The following is a 27,500-nucleotide window of genomic DNA, read 5'->3' as shown; positions in this document are numbered from 1 at the left end:
CCAAAACAACAACCTCCATAACCAATGACATAAAATCCTCTAAATCTCTAAACAACTGCTAAAACAACAACCTCAAAAACCAATGACATAAAATCCTCAAAATCTCTAAACAACAGCCAAAACAACAACCTCCAAAACCAGCGACATAAAATCCTCCAAATCTCTAAACAACTGCCAAAACACCAACCTCAAAAACCAATGACTTAAAATGCTCCAAATCTCTAAACAACTACCGAAACAAAAACCTGAAAAACCAGCGACATTGAATCCTCAAAATCTCTAAACAACTGCCAAAACAATAACCTCCAAAACCGGCAACATAAAATCCTCAAAATCTCTAAACAACTGCCAAAAACAACAATCTCCAAAACCAATGACATAAAATCATCCAAATCTCTAAACAACTGCCAAAACAACAACTAAAAAACCAATGACATAAAATCCTCCAAATCTCTAAACAACTGCCAAAACAACAACCTCAAAAAACCAATGACAAAATCCTCCAAATCTCTAAACAACTGCCAAAACATCAACCTCAAAAACCAACGACATAAAATCCTCCAAATCTCTAAACAACTGCCAAAACAACAACCTCCAAACCAATGACAAAAAATCCTCCAAATCTCTAAACAACTGCCAAAACAACTACCTCAAAAACCAATGACAAAATCCTCCAAATCTCTAAACAACTGCCAAAACAACAACCTTAAAAACCAGCGACATAAAATCCTCCAAATCTCTAAACAACTGCCAAAATAACAACCTCCAAAACTAATGACATAAAATCATCCAAATCTCTAAACAACTGCCAAAACAACAACCTCCAAAACCAATGACATAAAATCCTCCAAATCTCTAAACAACTGCCAAAACAACAACCTTAAAACCAGCGACATAAAATCCTCCAAATCTCTAAACGACTGCCAAAACAACAACCTCCAAAACCAATGACATAAAATCCTCCAAATCTCTAAACAACTGCAAAAACAACTACCTCAAAAACCAATGACAAAATCCTCCAAATCTCTTAACAACTGCCAAAACAACAACCTTAAAAACCAGCTACATAAAATCCTTCAAATCTCTAAACAACTGCCAAAACAACAACATCCAAAACCGATGACATAAAATCCTCCAAATCTCTAAACAACTGCCAAAACAACAACCTCCAAAACCAATGACATAAAATCCTCCAAATCTCTAAACAACTGCCAAAACAACAGCCTCAAAAACCAATGACAAAATCCTCCAAATCTCTAAACAACTGCCAAAACAACAACCTCAAAAATCAGCGACATAAAATCCTCCAAATCTCTAAATAACTGCCAAAACAACAACCTCCAAAAAATGACATAAAATCCTCCAAATCTCTAAACAACTGCCAAAATACCAACCTCAAAAACCAATGACATAAAATCCTCCAAATCTCTAAACAACTGCCAAAACAACAACCTCCAAAACCAATGACATAAAATCCTCCAAATCTCTAAACAACTGCCAAAACAACAGCCTCAAAAACCAATGACAAAATCCTCCAAATCTCTAAACAACTGCCAAAACAACAACCTCAAAAATCAGCGACATAAAATCATCCAAATCTCTAAATAACTGCCAAAACAACAACCTCCAAAACCAATGACATAAAATCCTCCAAATCTCTAAACAACTGCCAAAATAACAACCTCAAAAACCAATGACATAAAATCCTCCAAATCTCTAAACAACTGCCAAAACAACAACCTCAAAAATCAGCGACATAAAATCCTCCAAATCTCTAAATAACTGCCAAAACAACAACCTCCAAAACCAATGACATAAAATCCTCCAAATCTCTAAACAACTGCCAAAATAACAACCTCAAAAACCAATGACATAAAATCCTCCAAATCTCTAAACAACCGCCAAACCAACGACCTTTTCGACCGAGTGACCAGCGCCGCAGACAGCCAACTTCACAAACACATACAAATAAACTAACACATCTAATAACACAAATATTTTATTAAATGAAATAATAATCGAAACTATACAAATTCACATGAGGTAAATAAAAAGGAAGGGGTGGAGTAAAGATGAGGAGACGAAGGGAAGTGGCAAGGAAATATCGAAGAGGAGGGGAGGGGGGGGGGGCGGACAAGAAGGAGGAGGAGGAGAAGAGGGCAGGGGTAAAAAAGAAGCAGGGGGAGAAGGGGCCTGGAAAGACGGAGAAGAAGGGAGAGGAGCAAGGAAAGGGTGGCGAAGGGAAAGGGGAAAATGTAGGAGGAGAGGAAATGAAAAGTGCCCCTCTCCTCTTCCTCTTCCATTGCCCATCTCTCTCTTTAAATATGGTGGGGGGTACCATGTGGTTTTAGAAGCCTCAATTATGAATACTGTGATAGGCTATCATCCACTGACATACTGTGGTGCAATACTTTGTCAGCAAGGGAAGTACTCAGTTTCTATTGTTGTCATACCACTTTTTCATGAATGATTAAGAATTTTAAAGAAACAAAGACTGAGTGCAACATATGCAGCACATTCGAAATCACTATACAGGTATAAATGCATCAACTATATAAGTGGTTGCCTGGTTGGACGTGATCGGCGATGCTGTTCACGTATAAAATGCGTACTGTACTCGGGGATACCACCATTAAAATTTAGTTTTTTTTTATATTAATATATGAATAGATAGATATATATAAGGCGATAAATAAAAATCCCAAAAACGTTTATATATTTTTTCTTTACTGTGAGTTCTGTCATATTTTGAATTTTTATTTTTATTTTGATATTTTGAGATTTTGGCGACCCCAGGAAAAGCACTTAGCGACCCCGACCCCAGGGTTGGGAAACCTGGTCCTAGCCTCTGAGATTTCTCGATCGGCTTGCAGCCGCCGTCTCTGACGGCGTGGCTTTTATTTTCGAGTCTTTCTAACCTTTCTTGGGATTCAGGGTGCGGCTGCCTAGTGTCTCTGTCTAGAGACTCTTACTTGTTGGGATAACCCTCGGATTGAATCCAGATTTCTTTCCGAGCCTGACTTCCTTGCCGTTGTCTCTGTTCTGGGGATTGTTAAGAAATGATCATTTGGTGCATGGTTATTGCTACCCCAGGCTGTCACCTCTCTTTATATCCTAGCCTTTCCGGGACGGACAATGCATGAATTTTATCATTGTGATGCTGTGTATTTGCATTTGTTGATCGTGGGGGGTTGGTTTCTCCTGGGATCTGACCCTCCATGGCCGACGGCATGCTTCTCCCTGAGGGGTAAGCTATCAGACTGACGGCAGTGCCAGTACCTAACGGCTTTCCCGCCACCTATCGGCACACTATCCTATAGTACCTGTACTGGCGATGTGCCGCTACTTACGGCAGTGCCACCACCGACACCATTGCCTTTACTTACGGCACGGTGTTTTATGTAGGAACCCTTGCTGCTTATCTCCGCCACCCTAGGTACCTTCGCCCCTGACGGTGTTGCCGTTACTGACGCCGGGGCTAGTACTAGTCTATGGGAGTGGTTGACTGTGCCAGCACCTTAGGACCTATAGGATGCTGGTGGCAATGCTATTTCCCCTTAGCGCCGCCGGAACTTCCGGCAACACTGGTAAATCTAGGGTACATACCTTTGGCAGTGCCAGTACCTAACGACTTTGTCGCCAACTATCGACACATTATACTCTTCTATAGTACCCGTACCGGTGATAGGTCGCTGCTTACGGCAGCGCCGCCACTGGCGACACTGCCTTCACCTTTGGCAAGGTGTTTTCTGCCGAAACCCTTGCCCGTTATCTCCGCCGCCCTTAGGCACTATTGCCCGACGGCATTGCCGTTACTGGCGGCGGGGTTAGTACTAGTCTATGAGAGTGGATGTCTGTACCAGTGCCTTTGGGCACATAGGACGTTGGCAGCAATGCCGTTACTTCCCTGGCGCTCCCGGTACTTCCAGCAACGCCGGTACCTATAGGGCACATGCCTTTCTATCCTTTTTTATCTGAGATGGTCTAACCTAAACTAAGATGAGTTCTCTACTGACGGTAGTTAAATTCAATTACAGATCAACATAAAGGCCTTACTCCAACTTTTGAGGCTTCTTTATGTATGCTGGGCCTGGGAACTCCTTTAACGAAAGGTCTTCTAGGCCCCTGCTTGGAAATAGCCACTACATATGGTATGGGTTTTCTATCAATTTGTCCATTTCCCTCGGAGGGTGTGGATTAGATAGATGGGTGATATGTCTATAGGCTAGTTCCCACTCCCGGGTCTTCACTAATTGAGGTTATCAATCTGTTATAGCCGTCGGGTTGCTATAAACTCTTGCTCATAAATCGATGCGTTGGTTGTTTAAACTATTAAGTTTACCCGTACTGTTGCCTTCTAATTGGACATTTCTCTGCAGAGATATAGGGGCAACAGTTCTTTCCAGGAGCACCTCCCCCCTCTCTTTGGGCCTATACCAAAGTACTTTAAGGAGTCTATTTTTCCAATCTCACGTCCTTCAATAGGGGAATGGACATTTCGTACTTTATCTCCTCCTTTCTCACCAACTGCATTTACCCACAATTTGGGGATTACTATTCCCTCAATTGTCAACATGGAATGTTAATAACCATTTCTTTCAGCTTTTGGTGACTGTTAGAGGACGAAGTACTCATTTAAACCCTTTTTCTCCTTACAGGCGGTGCCTATGACAGCGATGCATTGTAGAGTGCAGATTTGTGTCAAGACTGTCAGGCATTCTTGTGGTCCCGATACTTGCCGCACACATGCGAAGTGTCAGAGGATGAAGGGTCCAGTATCGTACAGGGACCATCAGAATTGCAGTGTTGGTAAGGACCTACTTCACTCTAGATGGGTCTTGAAGGATACCTCCGATGACGACCGCGTGTTCTTCCCACGCTCCCTACGCACTTGGGTAAGAGGGTTCAATAAGACGAGACTCTTACTGCCGGAGGTGGATGAGGTAAGTCTGGGATCATCAAGGATTCAGTGTGTCTACCACTTTAGCCCCCACTATAACAACGGCCTCCCGGTCTATGGTGACGATTACTTCTTCCGTGACGGGGGCTGTTCCTGGCCTCCCCCCCCCCCCCCCAACAACTTCTGCTAGGCTCATGGAGCCCCTCAGTTCCCGAGTACCTCAGGTACTACAATGGATCCGGTACTTATGACTAACATGAAAGCCTTCATGGAGGGGAATCAGTAATACCAGCTGATGATTTTCAAGGCCTCATGTGGAGAGATCCAGTCCTTGAAGAAGCAAGAGGAGTCGATTAGGGATAAGGTCTTGCCCTCCTTGTTATCTTATGGCACGAAGCAATGAAGACGGCAGGGTGTACCAATACACTGCTTGTCGCCTTCAGCAAGAGGTTGGCCACCTTCGTGGTTCCGGACAATATGGTCTTCCCCTTTGCCTCAAAGAGCTACGCGGCAGTGGAGAAAGCCATCCGTGAGGGTAAGCCTCTTCCATCCTTGGAAGAGTACACACAAGTCTCAATTGTCTTACCACATGATGACATCCACTGGACCAATGTCCAGTTTACTTTTGCTAAGGGTACACTGGATAAGGATGCGGCCGGCCGCCAATTTCATGAGAAGCTGCCCAGGAGTCCTGAACACTTTCTTAAGGCTGAATCATAGGCCAGAGAAAGGTTGTCAGCGTCGATGTCTCTGTAGTGCTTCATGGAAATTATGATGGGGAATTTTGCAGATGCCTCAGTCTTTTCCTTGTTGGCGAAATCTCATCTCGCCAACTTTATGAAGGACCTTTATGCTTCTTTTCAGGCCCGTCGAGCCTGTAGAGAGCATGTATTTGCCACAGCAACCATCCACCATGAGCCGAAACATTTCATCACTTCTAGCATCTGGGGAAAAGACCTGTTTCCTTAGAAGACGGAGAAGGAAGTTACGGATAAGGCTGTCGCAGAGCTCAAGAGCCTTTTCCAGAGGTGGAGGATCTCATTGAAGAGGAAGCTCACCCCTGGGAGAGGCCCACAGCCCAAGAGGTCTCGCAAACTGACTTATCATCAGAAGTCGTTTCCTCCTCCCCATGCCGCCATCCCTTAGACTGTCTACGTTGTGCCCTAACAAGTGGTGTCACAGTCCGCGGCAGTCAACCCTGTGTATGAGTAAAAGTTGTCTTCCGAGGCCAACCTGACAGAGGAGGTAAGTCCAGGGGTTGTGGACATCGAAACGGCAGTGGAGGAAGAGGTTCTCGTCCTCAACACAAATAATGAAGGTCTCCCGGTAGGGGGACGCCTGGCCTTGTTCAAGGATTGTAGGTTCTTCAGTCCTTGGACAGAGAGTGTCATTTCCAATGGCTTGGTTTGAAAGTGGTTACAAAGGCCACCAAAGCTCAAGGGATTCTTCCAGAAAACAACACCTTATCTAGAACAGTATGTGTAAGACCTCCTGAAGAGAACAGTTACCTATGAGATTTTAAGGTCGTCTATTTTGTGTGCCAAAGAAGGTTTCAAGCATACCTCAAAATATTCTCGTCTCATCCCGTCTAAACCTGTACGTTTAGTGCGACAGGTTCCAGATGTTGACTATTCACATATACGGACCTTACCATCCCTGGAGGCTTTCACTGTCTCTATAGATCTTACCGACGTCTTTTGGTATATTCCGATAGGTTGACGCTTCTCCCCCTACCTTAGTTTCAGCCTGGAGAGAAAGGGCTACGTATTCAGAGCTATGCCATTCAAGCCCAATATAGCTCCGGGGATTTTCACGAAGTTTACCAACGCAGTTGTACAACAACTTCGGGAGAAAGGCCTTCAAGTAGAGGCGTATCTGGACGACTGGCTAGTGTGGGTTCCCTTGGATTTCAGATCAACTTCAAGAAATCAAGACTGGCTCCAGCTCAGGACTTCCAGTGGTCGGAGATTTGTTGGGACCTTAAGTTTCACTCCCTATCTAATCCTCCCTCCAACAGAAAGGAAAGAGAGACATCAGTCAGGTCCCTGATCAAGTCAGGGATGATAACCAGGCGACGCCAAGAGGGGGGGTTCTCGGATCTTTACAACTGACCTCGGTAACGAACCCTGTCCTTGATGTGCGACTAAAAGATGCAAGCAGAGTTTGGGAAAGGAGAGCCTCCAAAGCTCTTTGCGACCATCAGAAGCAAACTTCAGTTTTACTGCACAAGCAACTTGGACCGTGGTTCACTGCCAAAAGTCTTCCACAGACGGTGCCGTTGCGCTTTCCTCCTCCAGTAGTGACACTTTGTGCGGACGCCTCATTAGATGGTTGAGGGGGTCATAACCCACCCAAGAAAGTGCAAAGCTGTTGGTCTCAAAAATTTCAACAATTCCACATCAATATTCAGGAGTCCACGGCAGTCTTCTTGTCCCTCAAGAAATTTTACTTGAAGGGGAACATTCATATCCATCTAGACCTCGACAACAGGGTGCTAGTCCATTGCATCAACAGACAAGGGTCGAGGTCTCCTCAAATGAACCACATAATGATAGCTGTCTTTACGTTGGCTCAGAAGAAAGGTTGGCCCTTGTCAACATCCCACCTTCGGGGAGATCAAGTCCCTGGCCTTCAAGTGGATCTATTTGCGACGAGCTCTCAACAAGATACTTCCCTGCTAGGTAACACTGAACGTGGATCAAGCAGCAGTGGGCATGGTCGCGATGTTCCTGGATGGGAATTGTTGGACGAAGATTTATCTGTTTCCACTGTTCAACCTGCTCATGAAGGTTCTGGACAAGCTTCGATTTTTCAAAGGGACGGCGGCTCTGGTGGCCCCTCTGTAGCCAAAGAGCAACTGGTTTCCCATCATCACGGATTTGAATCCCAAGTTGGTGCCGTGACCAAACCGATTCTGTCCCAGGAGGAACAGCAGGAGATTGTTTATGCTTCATCATGGAGATCGAGCAACCTTCATCTCCTGGGAAAGAACTTCCAAATTCAACGTGATAAGTGGCCATTTGAGGACACTATGAGTCGTCTAACACCATGACTCAGTATGAAACGTCATGGACGAAATGGGTCAAATACGTCAAAGACAAATATCCGGGGTCGATTATTATGGATTTTTGTTTAGGTTTCTTGCTTGCTTTCCACGTTTAAGGTCTAGCTTCCTCCACATTTTCATAGTACAATTCGGCCCTCACTAGACCTATACTATACGCCTTTGATGTCAACTTTAACTCTGATCTCTTCAACAAATTCCAAAGACTTGTGCAAGGCTGCGGCCGTCGACTCCTCCGAAACCTATCTCTTGGTCTTTGGACAAAATTTTGCAATTCTCTTCGGACATAGACAATCAAACGGCTTCTATTCGTGATCTCACTCAGAAAGTCATCTTTTTAATTGCGATGGCTTCCGGTGCTCAGGTTAGTGACATTGTAATGCTTTCTAAAGACGAGGACCAAATTGAATTTGTGGATAATGGTGAAGTTAATTCATACCCTGATCCCACTTCTCTAGCTAAGAATGAACTTCCCTCTAAACGTTGGGTCTATGGAAAATAGTTCCCCTACCACGTGATCCTTCCCTGTGTCCAATGCAGTGTTCAAAAGTGTATTTACTAAGAACAGTGCAGTTTAAGGGTGGTCATTTGTTTCAAAAAGAAACAGTGGGGTCTGATTTGTATCTGAAACAGCAAAGAGCAAAAATTACTTACTTTATACGAAGAGCGGACCCGGCTTGTATGACATCGGGTCACGACCCTAGGGAAGTGGCTTCCTCCTTAAACTTTTTCCAGTATTTGTCCTTAGAGGGACTGCAGGCATATACTGGTTGGAAGTTCACTTGGATTTTCTTCGGGAATTATCTGATGCAATTGGAGGAGATATGCCATTTGTGGTGGCTGCTGGAAGTGTTATCAGACCCACTGCAACGACGTAGCCCACAATGCGTCCTAGGGCACTCCTCTAGCTTGTTATTAGTAATAAATAAACAGTTGGTTTTTGCTTCAAGGGAAAAAGAAAAAAATGCATTTAATCATTTCCTTCTCAGATTCACACGTCTTTCCGACGCTGTTTGTTCTTTCAGTGCTACAGCCTAACTGTCTAAATGGTAAGTAAGCTATATCTCATTTGGTTCGGGTGATTACCCCTTTTTGTACAGGCGTGATCATGTGTCTATTGATCAGATTTATCTTGTCATAAGTTCCTTACAGTTCCTTATGTCATGTCTTTGTCCGCTAATGTTACCTTATGTCTGGGTATGGACGGGATGTATTTTCCTTGTACAAAGTGTACAAAAATTTTCCATATGCGGTTAATGATGGTTGCTCATTAACCTTAGCACAGATTCTTGTGAGGAAAAAGCTGTAAATTGTTACATGCCTTTTAATTTTACGCCCTACTATTATGATTATAATTACTGCAGCGGCAATAACTTTAGTGTGCCTTCTCATTATTATCCTTCCTGAACATAATTGGATTTAGTCTCCTGGCGGGTTTTGGTTCCATACGCCTCACCTACGATGCCTCCTTCAGCTTCGGGTTCCTGACACTAGACTCAGGTGATTTTCCAATTGCGGAGGGAGGTCCTTTGGTCCTTATTGCCTCCTTGTTGGACCATCATGCTTGTCAATACTGCCTCCGAACTGTTCTGGGATATATAGTTGAGAGTGACACCTATGCCTTGACAAAGTAATCCTGTAAGTGCATTTTGGTATTGGGACCTCTCTCTTGAGGCTTCCTACCAAGGCATAGGTGATTCTCTGGTACACTTCCATCAGGATGACATGGCTCGAGCCCAAAAAACAGATTTTGATGTAGGAAAAACCTATTTTTGGGTGAGATAGCCATATCGTCCTGATGGCCCACCCGTTACGTTGTCCCTCCCCGATGCCTCGTTGGATGCCTCTGGTCACGGTAGTTACGCTGCTATGTGGAATGGGTTCATCAGAAACGGACAGTACTATGAGGAGGAGAGGATTGGGTGCAGATATCTATGGTTACCTACGGATACGTCCCTGATTATACACGATATCTTAGGATAGTTGTTCCGGGGGTTAGAACCTCATGATACCTGACGGTAATTCTCTTGTAATATCACTCACAAAATTATCATACAATAGGAAGCTGCCGGAAGGACCTTCCATCAGGACGACATGGCTATCTCACCCAAAAATATATTTTTCCTACATCAAAATCTGTTTTATGTATATATATATATATATATATATATATATAGATAGATAGATAGATAAATAGATAAATATATATATATAGATAGATAAATATATATATATAGATAGATAAATAGATATATATAATATATATATATGTATGTATATATATATATATACATATATATATATTATATACATATATATATATATATATGTATATATATATATATATATATATATATATATATATATATATATATATTTACACACACACATATATATATACATATATATATATATATATATATATATATATATATATATATATATACTGTATATATATATACAGTACTGTATATGTATGTATATATATATATATACATATATATAGACACATATATATACATACATATATGTATATATATATATATATATATATATATATATATATAAGTATATATATATATATATATATATATATATATATGTGTGTGTGTGTGTATGATAATTACAATATCTTACATTAAATGTAAATGTGCTCATGTTTCAAATGTAGTAATATAAGAGTTGTGTAGCAAATAAAAAAAGAATAGTTGTTGACATATTTCTATGGTAGAAAAGTTTTTCCCGACTAAATTTGTAATAATAATCAAAATAAATTTGGTAGTAATCTTAATTACATCAGATCAGTGTATATAATAAAAAATACAATTAAGAGAATACTTTTGAACAGTTCTCATAATCATGTTATCCGTAAGAACTGATTCCTGATCACATATACTATTGATAAATTGTTAAATTATATTACTTAACTGTATAAAGCACTTTAATAATATATTAGAACTTTATATTGTCTAATACAATTTTCTATTATCTTAGGTTCCTGCCAAACGTTTGTGTACTGTAAAGACCTATCTAACGAAGGGCTCGAAGACTGGTATGTATTATTGTTCACCTGCCCAGAAGGACATGTCTTTGAAGAATCTTCAGGAAAGTGTGAACATCATTCTGCAGTGGATGAGCATGACAAGTGCCAACCCAAAACAGTACCCAGCTTTCTGGGTGTACAAGATCTGACAAAACAGGACATAATGCCAATTTTCAACTTCACTGGTAAAGAAAAGTATCAACGATCAGTGAAATCCACAGTGCCAAATGATAAAGATAGTAATGATGATGCCTACGTTGATTCCAAAGTTCTAGGAAAAAGAGAACTGACAATAAAACGAAGAGAGATCAGTGAAAATGCCCACCAGAAAAAAAACCCACTTTTACCGGAAATTAGCAAAGGCAATAATGCAAGTGGGAGTGACAAAACTCTTGACTTTTTAGGAAAACAATATTTCCAAGAGAGAAAAAAACGTTCTCTGTCCTCTCTACAATCCATGTGGAGTGCAGCTGATATCATAGCTGAAAATACTAAAGAAGCCTGTCAAAATATCAAAAGCATCAATGACTATGTTAACCATATTATGAAGCAAGGATCTTTTAAATCTGCATATCCAACAGAAAATTTCCTCATGTCCATCATAGAGGCCTATAACCAAATTCTGAAGGCTGCACAGATGAATACTAAACCTTGGAAGGAGGAGAAAGGAATTCTAAAATCAGTAAAAGAGATTTTTAATTTGGCCAAGGAGTTTGAGCCAAAGTTAAAAAAACGGTTTCTCAAACTTGATGAAAGTGTTGACGATTTTATAAAGTCAATTAAAACCCATACCATTTCCGGAAGAATAAACGATCTATTGAAACGTATAAAAGAAGCAGAAGCTACTATGGAAAATATTGAAAATACCCTCCTTAGGGAATACCTAAACGTCGTAATAACAGAAGCAAAATCGGAATTAATCAATCTAACCCCCAAAAATCTAATAAATATTCTTATTTATGCCCTAAGTAACGCTAAAGCAATAAAAGAGAAATCAAGCAACGCAGTGAGACGAATGGAGACATTTCGGGAAAAAATCATCCAAGATCACACCAAATTTATTCATTCTATCTCCAGAGCACAAGATGGCAAAAGGATTTCAGAGATAGAAAAGGAGAAAACCTTAACAGAAATCAGACACCACAAAGGGAAAAAACAGGCATCAGAAAGAGAAATTCAAGAAAACAAAAATGAAATGAAAAAATTGATAGAAGAAAAACAGAGAATTGAACATCAATTGCAAATTGAAATGCGGGAACTAGACAGGAGAGCTAAAGAAGCCCATGATCGTGTAATAGCCGGGGGGGTCTTGTTGGCAATTCCCCCTTTTTCAATTATAGGAGCCGTTCTTTTAGGTACAGGAGTAGAGGATAAGAAAAGAGCTCTTCACAGGAAGTCACAGGTTAAAAACGAGCTGGAAATGAAAATAACAATCTTAAATGGCATCGTTGCTGTCTTGATCAATAATGTAGCCTCAGAGAATCAACTAATAAACAGCTTGGAGAGGAAGATTACATTCTTAGAGAGTAGATCAACCTCTTTGCAAATTATCTATGGTATACTTCAAAACCTGGAGAAAAGTGCAACTTCTGTTAATAATTCCATCACCAGAGCAATGTCAGCAATTGTTAGCTTGACCAATGTCTTTTCATCTATTGAAGATGATTTGATTGAAATGAAAAACGAAGTAGATTCGGCTCTTAGCTCAGCTCGTCAGCTAGACAAAGATTACTTCTTATTCACAAATATCAATGAAAAGATAATAATTCCTTGGGATCAGGCAAAAGATAAAATCATTGCAGTTGGGGAGTGTCTTACTGAATAAGGAAATGAATTAAGAAACTGATGAAAAAAAGTATTTGAAAGAATATAACGATCAGGGCATTTTCACATGATAAAATCATCACTCATATAAGGTTCCCAGCATCAAATCTACTTAAAGCCCTCCTATACAAACAAATATTCCTTCAGTGCAATGTTTTAATAAATTCAATCAATGCTTTGATTACAAAGGTTTTAGAGTCATGATTAAAAATGAATTGGAAACAAAACTTACAAAAGCCTGCTATCATCTTAAAAATTGTCCAAAAGACTGATATAATAGATGTCTGATCACCTTTACATTAAAACTTTTTTTTTTTTTTTGGTTTACTATTTTGGTGACATATACTCATTTCTAATGTTTCACTATACTGTACTGCTCTTCTTGTATCTATGATTTATTTGAGTTTCAATTAGGCACCCTATAAATATATCTGCATGCATATGCAATAATGTGCAAGAAAAATATATACAAATGCTAAATATACTCAAAATTCTTTATCCTAATTTTCTTTATTGTGCTATGAATCTGGTTCACTTGTCGAGTCTATGAATTTGGAGATTCAGAAATTTTGGAAACTTTTCAGGCTAAAAAGACTTGACCGACATAGTTAACTGGTTAACCCCTTCCTGCAGCCACAACTCTAGGGAATCTTGCAACTCGCAAAGAACCATGGTTACCTTGCAAAAGGTTATAGCTTCAAATACTCCCAATTTTTAACAATTTGTAGTTTAATAAATGTCCATCCCATAAATAGTTATGATATGAACTTGAACTTACAACCTTTAAAATAATACTCCTGAAACTTACCCCATGGACAGGTGATAAACTGAATATTAACCTTTGATAGCCAATATGATTGATTCAAAGCTATACGTGATTCCTGGGAAACCCTTCTTACTAGTTAGTAACCTAAAAATTCTACCTGCTTACAAAATAGTGAATCTATTATGTTATTCTTATGGTAAAAAAAATCAATTGAGATCGGGAACATGATTTGAACAAAATACTGTACATACATTTTCTAGAACAAAAGTCAGAATATATTCCTCAAACAAGTGGTGCTGGGACCCCGACGGAATCATACACATCTGAAGCAAACGGGAATTGTGATCCAAACCAGGAGGCAGGAGTCATATGGAGGACATGAGCCTGCACACTGGACACAGGAGTAAAAAGATGAACTAGCAGGACATTAACCGCATCCCAGTACCCTCAAATTTGGAGGCTTTCAAACGGTCTTCTCATGGAGGGGGGGGGGGACTTCAAAGAAACTCGGGTTACACCTGTCAGTCATGTTTTTTTATTATATTCATAGGATTTTGGATAGGATAACAAACATATTTGCACATGGCAAAATTCCTAACTGTTTGTAGGATGACTGAACTGATACACTGAACTGTAGCAGCAGAAGGGAGGTACTAATAATGGACTGATGGACGGGTACTAAAAGGACGCATCCTTCAGATTCACAGAAAGCAAGAACTATTCCTCTAATTGAATTCTTTGAGAAATCCCCTCATACATAATTTCTACTTCTGTCCAAAAGGCCAGGGTTCTTAGTAATGTTGTAATAATATATGAGTACCCTATTTGCAAAAGAGAAAAGGGGCAAAGGGCGGATGAAGGTAATAAGCACCCATCACGAAGGACTCACACTACCCAAGACTCAGCTGGTTTGCCAAGGGCAAGACAAGCAATCACCCTACTTTACGATGTAAGAGAATAATTGGGATGAATGCTGTAAAGCGTAACCCTCTTCTTCCACCACCCCTCTGTCTGGAAGAAAACGGTAGGGTAATTCAAAAGAGGTCTATGACTTGGTTTCTTCCAGGAAGTTGTGGGCACTCTTGCCTAGGATAAGCCAGGAGGCCTTCCTTACGAACTGTACACCGAAAAGTTCTGAAGTGACAGACACTTCTGAGGAATGGGGTGCCCTAGGAATACTAAGGCTACCTTGGAATTCTGAGTGACACTGAAGTTCTTCCCAAAGACTAAAGGATCCCTCATGGACGGATCCCTGGAATCGTTTACTCCAACCGTTGCACCATTGAAAGTATGCTTGGGCTCCCGTCACATGTATTGATCCAGGATTGTCTGTCTCCTTCACCACCGGTCTAAGATACAATGCCTTGAGGACTGACAAAATCTGAATGCCCTCTTACTCAGCTAACTGTTCCCAGGACAGACTTACCATATAATCAAGGTCTGAGGGTGGTCCAGGAAGGCCAGTAACAGTGGGGAAAAGATCCCTAGAATGGATAAGGTAGAACAGGAGGATGGACCATGGCCCCATGCCTCATAAAGAGAAGATCCCTCTGCTCCTCACTCATTGCTTTCTCTTGCGTATTTGTGCACAACGAAGGCTTAAAAATTGGTGCTATCCTCTCTACTTGCTATACTAAAGTATCACAAGTTGAGGGAAGAGCAAGAGTCTATTATATTGGCAATACAAGAGATAGAGAAAGCCGAAGCTCCTTCGTCAACCAGAGGGCAACAAGCATCTGGGGATGCAACATCTGGCCGGCCACCTGGTTACTGGATAGCTGAGAAACCTGATTTACAACACCAGGAAGAGGTCACGTGGGGAGATGTGACTTGCAATCATGACCCATAAATGTGCAGCAGTCACAAAGGCTAACACAAGGAACCATACCCCAGTACCACCCTGATATTAAGATAGCCAGGGAGATCAGATCCCTGCCCCAATGGGGACTGGATTCATGCCCCAAGGGGGTAATGATACAGGATTACAGGCCTGCCTCATCTATCGGCTCAACATGGAGCCAACACAAGATCACCCCAGCTACTATGGCAACCAGGGCCCCGAGTCACGGCTCCCTGACTTGTAGCTCGGAACTTAGACTCAGAGTCACTGCTTCGACCTCGTGCATCGGACCTGGGGGCCGACAAAGAGGCCAGACAACCTGTCCCAGACGGACATCTAGGTAATTGTGGGAACCCAAGCCCCAGCCCCAAGGCCAGCCCCAAGGGGACAAGGAGTGAAACTGTGACAAGGCACCACGGCCCTGTGCATTGCCACCCCCCCCCCCAAGGTTTACACGGACAGTCACAGGATTCTGAGCCACGGCTCCAGAACTGAGACCTTGGCCCTGTGCATTGCTTGTCTATCTAACCTGGCTAGAGAAGCAACCAGAGGCCAGAGCATTGGCTAAGGGGGTTGAGGGGCAGAGCTGTGACACTGGGTCATGGCCTGGAACCATGCATAAACTTGGCCAACGAAGACAAAGCGGGGAACACGGGGTCCTAGGCTCAAGGTCATTACACTGGGTCAGGGCCACTAGCCCCTTACCTCATTCTGTGGGGGAGACATGAGGAAATCACCCATGATTTGTTTGGCTACCTAAGTAGTCTGAGGTTCGAGCCCTGGCACGGGGTCACAGCTCCAGCCTAGTGCAACAGTCCCTGGAGGTGAAAATGCAGAACAACACTTGTCCTGCTTGGCTATCAAGGTGGGCCCCGGACCAGACGCAACACGGGGTCACACCCCAGGCCCTGAGCATCAGGCCTGGGGGGAGCAAACACAGCTGCAAATCCACTTCTGCTTAGCTTCCGAGGTAACCTGGGACCCGAGCCCGGCCACAATGGGGCAGGGGATCTAGGCAATGACACATGGTCAAAGTTTCATAAGGGGCCTAAAAACGGAGTCATAAACAGTCCTGCTTGGCTCCAGGGGTAGTCGAAGAAAGGAGCCCAGCCCCAATGGGCAGAGGCTTAAGGCTATGACACAAGAACACGGCATCAGCCCAGGGGGGTCTAAACATAAGAGTCGTAAACAGTTCCGCTTGGCTAGAGGGGTAGTCAAGGACACAAGCCCAACCTCATGAGGCAGAAGCTCAAAGCAGTGACACAGGGTCACAGTGCCGGCCATGGCGGATCAAAACACAGGGTCATAACTTCCCCCCCAAGGCGTCAGGAGCCATTCTAGTGCTGCCCATCCCTTCTAAGAGAGGTGATGTCGTAAGGAGCCCTTTCTTATGACTAAGGCTGACAAAACTTCCTCAACTTCTTACTCTACTTTATTTCATGAGAAGTGACAGGGTTGGAAGCCAACAAAGAAAAGGTTTGGAATAGGAAGAAGTACATGCATATTTCTTTCTCTTGCAAACCCTTCCTTCAGGCTCTGCAAGCAAAGGAGTCAAAGGAGAAACCCAGACAACAACACTTCCCCAAGCAAAGAACCACATGATTTTCTCCAACAGGAAACACAACACTAGAGAACACTGTCACAGGGAGGGAAGTCAATGTTACAAGAGAGCGGAAGCCATTACCACCAAAGGCACAAGGGTTGGGGTGAAGCACAGGGGAAGGGGGCCAGGGAAGACCAGATCAGGGAGACCCCAGCACCAGGGAAACATGTCCTTCTTAGAAATCACTAGAACACTAATACTTTAGACACACTGACATGATCTTCACCACTGGCATCACCAAGAAGACACTAGCACTGGAGAGCCTACCTGAAAGGCCCAAGGAGACAAAAACCTCCTTAGGTCATACTCGTCGTCAATGGTAGCACTATTACAGAAGAGCCTTCAACCTAAGAAGGGATGCGGCATAAACAGGAAGAGACCCAAGAGCCACCAGAATAAGAAAACCTGCCAACATAGGTCTGAGTTCTCCTTAATCCTGCTGCACACTCCTCGAGGAATGAGCCAGGGAAGTAAGCACAGTAGAAGCAAAAGCTGATGCACTTGATAAGCAGAAGGGAAAAGCAAAGCTCTCTTCCTCTCCCCCTAAAGCCTATGCCTGCCACTGCAAACAGGTCACGACCTACATTCGGCACAAGGGGATGATTGACAACAATCATGCCCCTAGCCAGAGCACAGTGTGTGTGTGGATCTAAAATCAGTTTAACAAAAAACTCTGGATTTAAAGTCCGTCCTCCCACAATCAAGTACCTTGCTTCACAATATAACAATCAACAGCTAGTTTTCAATTCCTGAAATGAAAAGAATACGAAAAATTCACTTGAGAGTGAATTGGTACGTCAACATTAAAGGCAGCCGAAAACCTAAGTACACTTTGACAGGTAAGGGGGTGACGCTTCTTGCCTTCCCTTCCACCTGTCAATTAATTGCTTGTTAGACAATTCAATGACCATTCACCCTTTATGCTGGAACTTATTCCCTACCTAAAGGACGCTTGTTTGTATTAACATAACGAATGTTTCGTCTTTGAGTAACTTTGTGTGACCATATCAGTATTTTCTACCCTGAATAGAAAACATGTATTAGTGAAATACACTTTATTCCTTGAATTTTCCATTTTTTCTATAGCTAATATATTCGCGATTACAAGGGGTATTAGCATCAAGTTTGCTCTCCTGTAGACAAACAATTATGGGGGAATGCTCGTGAATTGAGAGCTTAAGTTCTTCGTATTTGGCTCTTTAACCCTGACAATTCCACTGCAAAATGGAGGAAAGAACTATAGTTTATTATTTGGAAGAACTTTTAGAAGTCTCCCCATTTGCAATTTTTGATCTAACACTATTTTCAGGTGGTTTTATTAGAGAGGGTCTTGATAAATTGGATTTTTGTTTTTGTGATTTTTTTTTCTTTTTTGTCCTTTTGATCCAATTGAGGGGATGGTGGACCTCAACTTGAATTTCTGATTTATTTAAATTGTCCTCGGGTTTATCAGAAACATCAACAGGCAAAACATCATATTCATTTGATGTCATAATTCTAATATTTCTTATGGAAGGGGGTGAGAGAGATGGAGGTCTCTCTCTTTTCCGATTAATAGGTGGTGAGCTACCAGGTTTTTGCACCTTCCCCACCACAGGTGCACCTGGTAACTTGGTTTCAAGTGGAACATCCAGCAAATCAGGCAAGGGCATGGCATGAGAGAAGTTAGTACTATTTTGGTGAATGATTGAATGATTTGAAGTTCTCTGGCATCCTGACATCGAAGGTAATTGTCGCCAATATCGTTTACTATAAATATAGATTAAAAGAATATTCAATTAAAACCAGAAAAATAAATATGTTATAAAACTTAATAGCATTAAGAAGACCTGCTTCTGATATAAATTTAAAAATGCCACTAGTATTGTACGACACATGTCCAAGAATCTTGGCAAGGATGAACCTGCCATCTTCACCCTGAGCCTCTAACAGGTATTTATTTCTTTCTGTGCTATAATTGGGGCATTCAGTCAACAAATGCCTCACTGTCAAGGGTATCAAACAGTTGTTGCAATATGGTTGGTGTTGGCCAGCCAGCAGAACCTGATGTGTCATCCGAGTGTGACCAATGCGGAGACTACAGAGTAGTATCCCATTTTCGGGTCATTCCATTATACCTCCAAGGGGATATAACAATTCCAATTTCACTCATCTTATTTTCGCTTAAACTATCACAATGCTGTTGCCAATTGTTATAAATAAAATTCTTAATTGCTGGTAAAAAGTAATTACAGAGAATGGGATGCCTTCTTGGTAGCAACTCGGCTGCAACACTCTGCCTGTGAATCTGCCTCTTCATTTCCACACACACCTATTGTGTCTGAACCCCCCCAAAATTGAACTGATATACCTTTCAGACCAATAATTAAAAGCCACAAAAAATCTTTAAAACTAAAGGGTTACTAGAATTAAAACCTTCTAAACCTTGAAGAACACTATTTGAATCACTATAAAAAGTAAAATTGCCCTCCTCTTTTAACGCTATTTTCTCAATAGCGGTTAGTATGCCATATAATTCAGCAGTAAATATGGAAGATATTGGAAAGGTGCACCTCTACAGTTAAAAGAACTACTATATACTCCAAATCCAATGCCAGCATTAGATTTGGAGTCATTGGTATATATAAAAGTTGATTCAATATGTTCTTCAACATGTTCCATAAAAAGACCCAGCTTCTAATTCAGTCATGTTTTTCTTAACACCAATAAAATATTTACAAAAAGATATCTCTGGTAATTCAGACGGAGGGGTTGATATCTTAAAGGGAAGCATCTTACCTCTATTTATATTAAGACTGTTTAATAATTGTTTTACCCAAAAGCCATAAGGTTGAGGAGATTTTGGGTGCAACTGAAAGTATGTTGAGTGCCTTACAAAGCTTGCAGTCTGAAAGGCTAAAGAGTTAGGGAATCTTTGTAACCTACACCAATACCGAATAAAGGAAAATATTCGGTAATTGACTAGAGGTAACTCTCCGGCATCAACAAGGGGACTTGGGATAGGTGAGGTTCTAAACGCTCCTGTGGACAATCTAATATCTTTAATCGACATGGGGTGGCTAAGGAAGATATTTCACACCCATAACTAATTTTGGAAAAAAAATTAAGACCTTGTATAATTCTAAAATAGTTTTACGGTCTGCTCACCATGATGTATGGTAGAATATTTTTAAAAGATTCAGAGCCTCAAGACATTTAGCTTTCAATGCCTTTAAGTGAGAAATCCAAGTAAACCTTCAATATAGAATCAACCCTCAAAATTAACTTCCCCTACACATGGGATCCGTTGACCTTTCATGTATATATCTGGATCTGGATGTAATCCCAGGGTACAACAGAAATGGACAATGGTAATTTTGCTTGTTAAAAACTTGAACCCATTCATATCAGCCCACTGAAAAATTTTGTCAATTGCGAGTTGTATCCTCTCAACCATTGCCATTCTACCTCCAGCAAATGATATGGGGAGATCATCCACAAATAGTGTTGAGAGAATATCCTGGGGAATGACTGAGGATATCCCATTAATTGCTAGTGCTAACAGGGTTAATCTTAGCAAACTACCCTGGGGAATTCCTTCTTCTTGACATTTCATCTCTGATAGAGTTTCCCCCACTCTCCTTGAAAAATTATATGTGAATGAAATGATTGGATAAACAGTGGTAGCTCTCCTCTTAATCATAATTCATGAATGGTTTTAAGTATACCATATCTCCATGCAGTATCATATGCCTTTTCAAGGTAAAAAAAAAAAAAACTGTTACATGGTGCTTTTTGGAAGCAAAGGCTTCACAAATAGACTACAAGTTGTATCAACACATTAGTTGTTGAGTGCATTTTTCTGAATCCACACTGGATAGGGGATAAAATACCTTTCTTTTCCAGGTACCACATCAGTCTCGCATTGACCATCTTCTCCATGATCTTACATAAGCAAGATGACAATGCAATTGGTCGATAGTTTGCTGCTAAAAACTTATCCTTACCCAGTCTTAAAAAGGCTAAAATAATGGCTAGTTCCCAAACACTTGGATAACTATGATCCTGCCATATTTCATTAATAATGCTTTAAATAAATAACTTTGTATTAACTGGTACATGTTTAATCATTGCATATGGAATTACATCAGGTACAGGGGCTGTATCATTGCAAGTGGAAAAGGCAGAATCCAATTCTCTTTCAGTAAAAGGAGAATTGTATGACTCCTCCCTTCCTGTTGCAAAATTTAAAACTTTCTTTTCTTTAATGTTCCTATGCTATTGACCAGGGGCTGCTACAGATAATGACCGTTCACTTTCAACACTGGTGGTGGTTTGGGGGTGAATTTGCCAGCTATTTTTTTTTACTTTCCTCCACACAGAGGATGGTAGTGTTCTACTGTTAATGAAGGAAACAAAAGACACCCATGACTGGCGCCTAGCTTCTTTCATGGAACAACGGAACTGTGCTCTACATTTCTTGTATATAATTAAATTCTCACCAGTACGGTGTCTGCGCAATCTAGTCAAGAGATTTTCTGTGGCTCTGTGTAGGGCAGATAATTCTGAAGACCAAAAGGGGAATGGTCGTCGTTTGAATAATCCTGTGGTTTTGGGAATCGAATTAATTCCTGCTGTATGGAGAGTTCCATCCAAAAGATCTATGGCATCATGAATACTTTCAAATTGTTCTGCACTCTCCTCGATTTCAGTTAGCTCACGAAATTTAACCCAGTCTGCCTTGCCAAGATTCCATCGAGGCAATCTTTGTAAAGGTGGACCCTTGTTGGTGTTTCTAATGATTGGTGCATGATCACTAGTATGCCAATTATCTAATGTCCTCCAACTGAAATCAAGAAGGCAATTAGAGCTTGCAATTGAAAGGTCAATGCACGAAAAGGTACCTGTCAGAATATGGAAGTGTGTGAGCTCTCCTGTATTAAAGAGTCCGACATCCTCGTTTTCCACAATTGATGATATAATATTGCCCCTGGTGTTTGCTAAAACATCACCCCACAAAGGATGTCTACCTTTCAAATCTCTAAGTAAAAGAAAAGGTTGAGGGAGTTGTTGAATCACCTCTAATAAATTAGCATAAAACATGTTATCATTTAGAGGCAAGTACAGTAATACCTTGAAGTACAAGTTTAATCCGTTCCGGGACCGAGTTCGTATTTCAATTTTCTCATATAATCTCAGATGAATTTTTCCCATACAAAATAACTAAAAATAAATTAATCCATTCCCATCCTTTGAAGAAAACCCTAAAAACAGTATATTACAGAGGAAAAACATGTTTTTAATGGTTGTAATCAACATCCTATGCTAACAAAATAACAAATAGCTATATACTGGTTATGAAATGTAACATCATTATGAGGTTCTTACCTTCGAGACAGACGGTAGCGGCTGACACCTCTGAATGTTGCATCTCCTGGACCTCGATCAATTCCTGTGTCGTGAGCTCTTCCTGATGCTCCTCGTCACAGTCGTTCACGACTCCCTTGTCTACCTTCAGCCCCATGGACTTTCCAAGAGACGCGATTTCATCCATCACAACAGGTTAGGGCTCATCAGGGTCTGTCATATCGAACCCTTCAAAGTCCCTCTCAGCAATGGAAGCGAGCCACAATTTCCTCCACTCTAAATTTAAAGAGTTCGTCTTGTGACACCCTGCCATACATCATCAATAATTTTCAAACAATGCACGATGTTGAAATGTTCCTTCCAAAATTCCTGAAGGGTGAAATTGGTGTTGTCTGTGATATCGAAGCATTTCTTGAACAAATGCTTCGTGTACAGTTTTTTAAAATTGGAAAAAACTTGTTGGTCCATGAGCTGAAGGGGTGGTGTGGTGTTGGGCGGGAAATAAATGACCTTGATGAACCTGAATTCATCAAGAATGTCCTCTTCGAGATCAGGAGGGTGACCAGGGGCATTGTCGAGGGCTAAGAGACACTTCAATGGCAGGTTTTTCTCAGCCAAATTTTTTTTGACTGCCGGACCAAAGCACAGATTAACCCATTCTGTGAAGAAATGCCGGGTAACCCAAGCCTTAGCATTAGCGCGCCCAATCACTTGCAGCTTTTCTTTCAAGATCCTTTGGCTCTTGAAAGCACATGAGTTTTCCGAGTGGTACACCAGCAGTGGCTTGACCTTACAGTCTCCGCTGGCATTTGCACACAAGGCTAGAGTTAACCGGTCCTTCATGAAAAGGCCAGTTTCATCGCAGTTGAGGACTTGTTGAGGGATGAAGCCATGTTGGGCAATAACCGAGGCAAAGGTTCTAACGAAGTACGCAGCGGCTTTCGTGTCGGAACTTGCTGCTTCCCCATACTTCACAACGGAGTGTATCCCAGTCCATTTCTTGAAATTATCCGGCCAGCCACGACTGGTTTTGAAGGTTTCCGCTGGCGTCGAAGTCTCCCCTTTCTCGGCTGCTTGCTTCCCTTTCAAGTCATCATAGATTTGACTGGCCTTCTCGCACATGATCCTCTCGGTAAGCTATCTCCCATTAACTGTTTCTCCTTTCCAGATCAAAAGAAGCCACTCCATCTCGTCGTGAATATCACTACGCAGCTTGGAAAGGATGGTTACTCCTTTGGAAGGCTTGGTGCTCTTTATAGCATCCTTCTGCTTGAGGATGGTACACATAGTTGATGTACTCCTCTCGTAATGGCGCACCAGCTCACTCACTCTTATGCCACTCTCATGTTTTGCGATTATTTCATGCTTCATCTCCATTGTCATCATACGCATTTTCTTCTCACTACCCTTGTTTGCACTCATTTGCTTCGGACCCATTGTTTATCTAATGAATTATGCACTGATTCACATAACACATAAAAAAAAGCAAACAATACAGCCGATGCTCGGAGATAACTTAAAGCGACGGAGATTTGACGTGAAAGACCGAGTGATGCTGTCCTCACGAATAGCCTCTAGCACACGCGGCCACCTGCCGGCCCCATAGGGAACAACTGTAACTCGTATCTCAAAGTTTTCCTCGTATCTAAGAATAAAAAATTGCTCGGAACTCTCCTCGTATCTCAATTTTCTCGTATGTTTGGTCACTCGTATCTCAAGGTATTACTGTACTGAGAGCGTATTGTATATTTTCTCCCTATATCAATCTGTACAACCACTGCCTGCAGAGGTGTACGGTTAGATAAAGGTATTTGGGAACATCTCAACGAACGTATATGAGACTTCCGCCATGGCTCCCTGCTTATCGATTATATGGTGTTTATAGCTAACATTCTCTCGAGGACAAGGAGTGTTAGCATCAAGCATACTTTCCTGTAAACATACAATTATGGGGGAATATTCATGAATTAGGAGCTTAAGTTCTTCATATTTGGCCCTTAAACCCAGACAATTCTATTGCAAAATGGAGGAGATAACTATGGATTATTTCTGGAAGACATCTGGGATGAGGTCCTCCCATTTGCAGTTTTTAATCTAACATTATTGCATGTAGGTTTCTTCAGATATAGTCTTGATATGTTAGGTTTTATGTTTGTCTTTTTCTTTGTATCCTTTTGATGTATTTGTTGAGGAGGATGGTGAACCACAACTTGAATTTCTGATTTATTCAATTTACCTTCCAGTTCATCAGAAACATCAACAGACAAAACATCAAATTTATTTGATGTCATAACATTAATGTTTCTAATGGAGGGGGTGAGAGAGATGGAGGTCTCTCTCTTTTACAATTAATAAATGCTGAGATTGTAGGTTTTTGCACCTTTCCCACTACAGGTACATCAGGTAAGCTGGTTTTAGGTGGAACCTACATCAAATCAGGCAAGGAAATGGCCTGAGAGGTTTGTACTAGTTTTTGTGATGAGGAACAAAGGCTTTACAGAGACAGGCAATGCCCTAGTGTTAATACACCGTGGTAAAGCCTCAGGAGGTAATGTGTTTATCTTATCTTTCAGCATTTTATCAGATGGTATATTTCTTTTTCTAGAGGTATTGGCAGGACTAGGTGGGTCTGATTTTAATGCCTTAGCATAGCTATTTGAGTTATTTAATAATCTCTTTGCATGTCCCACACTTATATGTTCTAAATTAGATTTGAGGGCAGCTTCTTCCAATTTATACAGCTTGCAGCTCTTGTCTGTGGATTTATGATTCGAGTTGCAATTTAAACACATTTCTCCAAGGGCACATTCTGCATGGTAAGATTTGGAGCAAATACCACATATTTTCTCATTTTTGCAAACTTTAGACATGTATCCAAATTTAAAACAATTAAAACACTGCATTGGCTTCTGCTTGAATGGACATACTGTACTTTAATCATTTCATTCCCAATAATAATATGGAAAGGTATATCAGCACCCTGGAAAGTAAAGATAATCATTGATTTACCTGGGACTTTGTGAACTTCCCATACATTTAGTGGACACATGACCAGTATCTCCTCCTCTGTAAATTCATACAGATCTCTGTTAAAAACTACTCCCATTCTGTAACAAAAATTTTGGTGGGGTTTGACATCTAACTTAATATCATCATTAGTTTTTAGGTGTGACCGTATTACAGATTGTGTGCATGATTTGGCATGGATAAGGAAACTATTTTTTCCAAAACAAGATATATCTTCTAGTGCAATAGCTCCTACTTTTTCTAATTAAATTGCATATTTTAAAATAATTCCCTATAACCCCTTTGATTCAACTACAAGTCACACTGGTGGTTTTGGCTTTGTCTGGGAATGCATAACTAAATTAGCGTCTTTTTCCAACCAGTTGGCAGGCCTATATACACCCAAATCCTTTGGTACCTTATTGCAGCGAGCAGCCATAACATTCCTTATTGATTTTAATATTCATGTTACTTATTGCTTTAAATGCTTCATCATGACTACTGTAAGATATCCATGAATCCCATTTATCATCTTCAAGTTTCATCCTTATTTTTTTATATATCCATAGCACTCATATGCTTTATATGGATTATCATAGTTTGTGTCTATTGGAATTTAGGTAATATGAAGGATTCGAAGTTTCCTTGTGTTACCCAAATTACTCAATTTTGGAACATCAGTAGAATGGTCCTTTTCAGTTCCGAGGTCATCAACAGAATTTTCTTTAATAGACTTGCCAGAGGTCATCAACAGTGACGGGGGAGAGTCAGCATACCCAGGGGATGGGGGTCCATTGTTTGAAGAATCCTTAAGTGTGTTGAGATTAGAAAAAAAAAAAAAAAGAGATGAGTTTGTTTTACCTGCCCAAGAATATTAAGGCATCACATGTTGGAAAGGAAATTTGCACTCTCCACTATCAGCAAAATGAGAGTATACTTCCCAGATGGTCCACTCCATACCCTAACCGAAGTATAGCACCAAGACTGATATAGAGGCATATGTGTAAGCTGAACCAACCTGTTAGGACTCAGACCAAGAAACTATGGAATCATCCGCCCCATATCTGTAATGATTGGATTCCAACCAAAATTCGAGAGTTCTACCCCATTCACTGGATCCCCCAGGATTTCGAAGACCCAACACTTGAGAATAGTTCTGCCAAAAAGGTCCAAGCAGATACGTCCTAACCGTGACACCTCCTCCCATTCATCGAAGCAGTCAACAATAACGGATGTAGAAACCTCCATGCCAGCGGCTATAATGGATGTAGAATCATCCAACCCAAAAGAAATGAAAAAAGTAAATAAATAAATATATACTATATATATACATATATATTTGTGTGTATATATATATATATATATATATATATATATATATATATATATATATATATATATATATATATATATATATATATATACCCATATACAAATATACATATATATATATATATATATATATATATATATATATATATATATATATATATACACATATATATATAGTACATAATATATACACATATATAATAAAGGAAATTTTTCTCAGAGTTGGGACAGCAACACAAAAGGAAATTTATAAAATTAGGAGAAGGTCGAAGATATATTGAGAGGAAGAAAGAGATAGAGAGAGAAATTTAAATTCAAACTGGGGGAGCAATTTCCCCAAGTTCGAGAGCCCTCTTGCCCGTAACGAACGTTCAGCAGGGGAATGACATGCCGTGCTGAAGCTCAATGACTTCATCAAGGTATTCTCTCAGTAAGAGGGGGTGCAACTCAAAGTATGTTGAGTGCCTTACAAGGCTTGCAGTCTGAAAGGCTAAAGAATTAGGGAGTCTTTGCAATCGAAACCAATACCGAATAGAAGACATTTGGTAATGGTCTGGAGGTAACTCTCCAGCATCAACAAGGAGACGGGATAGGTGAGGTTCTAAATGCTCGTGTGGACAATCCAATATCAGTGTGATGTATTGAATCTAATATCTTTAACCGGCTTGGGGTAGCTGAGGAGTATATTTCACACCCATAACTAATTTTTTTTAAAAATTAGGGCCGTGAATAATTTTAAAATAGTTTTACGGTCTCCCCCCCCCCCATGTTGTATG

General features: G+C 40.8%; 2 protein-coding genes across 3 annotated transcripts in view; one reads left to right on the top strand and one right to left on the bottom strand.

Moving 5' to 3' along the window:
- Nucleotides 1-13,313, top strand: part of LOC137654698 (putative leucine-rich repeat-containing protein DDB_G0290503) — a 95,326-nt gene extending 82,013 nt beyond the window's left edge. For both annotated transcript variants that reach the window (XM_068388601.1, XM_068388594.1), the window contains one exon: nucleotides 10,959-13,313. In XM_068388601.1, coding sequence (XP_068244702.1) covers nucleotides 10,959-12,832 — 1,874 coding nt within the window. In that variant the 3' untranslated portion in view covers nucleotides 12,833-13,313. The remainder of the gene's footprint in view (nucleotides 1-10,958) is intronic.
- Nucleotides 1-27,500, bottom strand: part of LOC137644463 (4-hydroxybutyrate coenzyme A transferase) — a 321,602-nt gene that overhangs the window by 272,624 nt on the left and 21,478 nt on the right.

Source organism: Palaemon carinicauda, chromosome 1, assembly GCF_036898095.1.
Source record: "Palaemon carinicauda isolate YSFRI2023 chromosome 1, ASM3689809v2, whole genome shotgun sequence".
Classification (NCBI taxonomy): domain Eukaryota; kingdom Metazoa; phylum Arthropoda; class Malacostraca; order Decapoda; family Palaemonidae; genus Palaemon; species Palaemon carinicauda.
The sequence above is the reverse complement of the archived record's forward strand: the minus strand, read 5'-3'. Positions and strand labels throughout refer to the sequence as shown.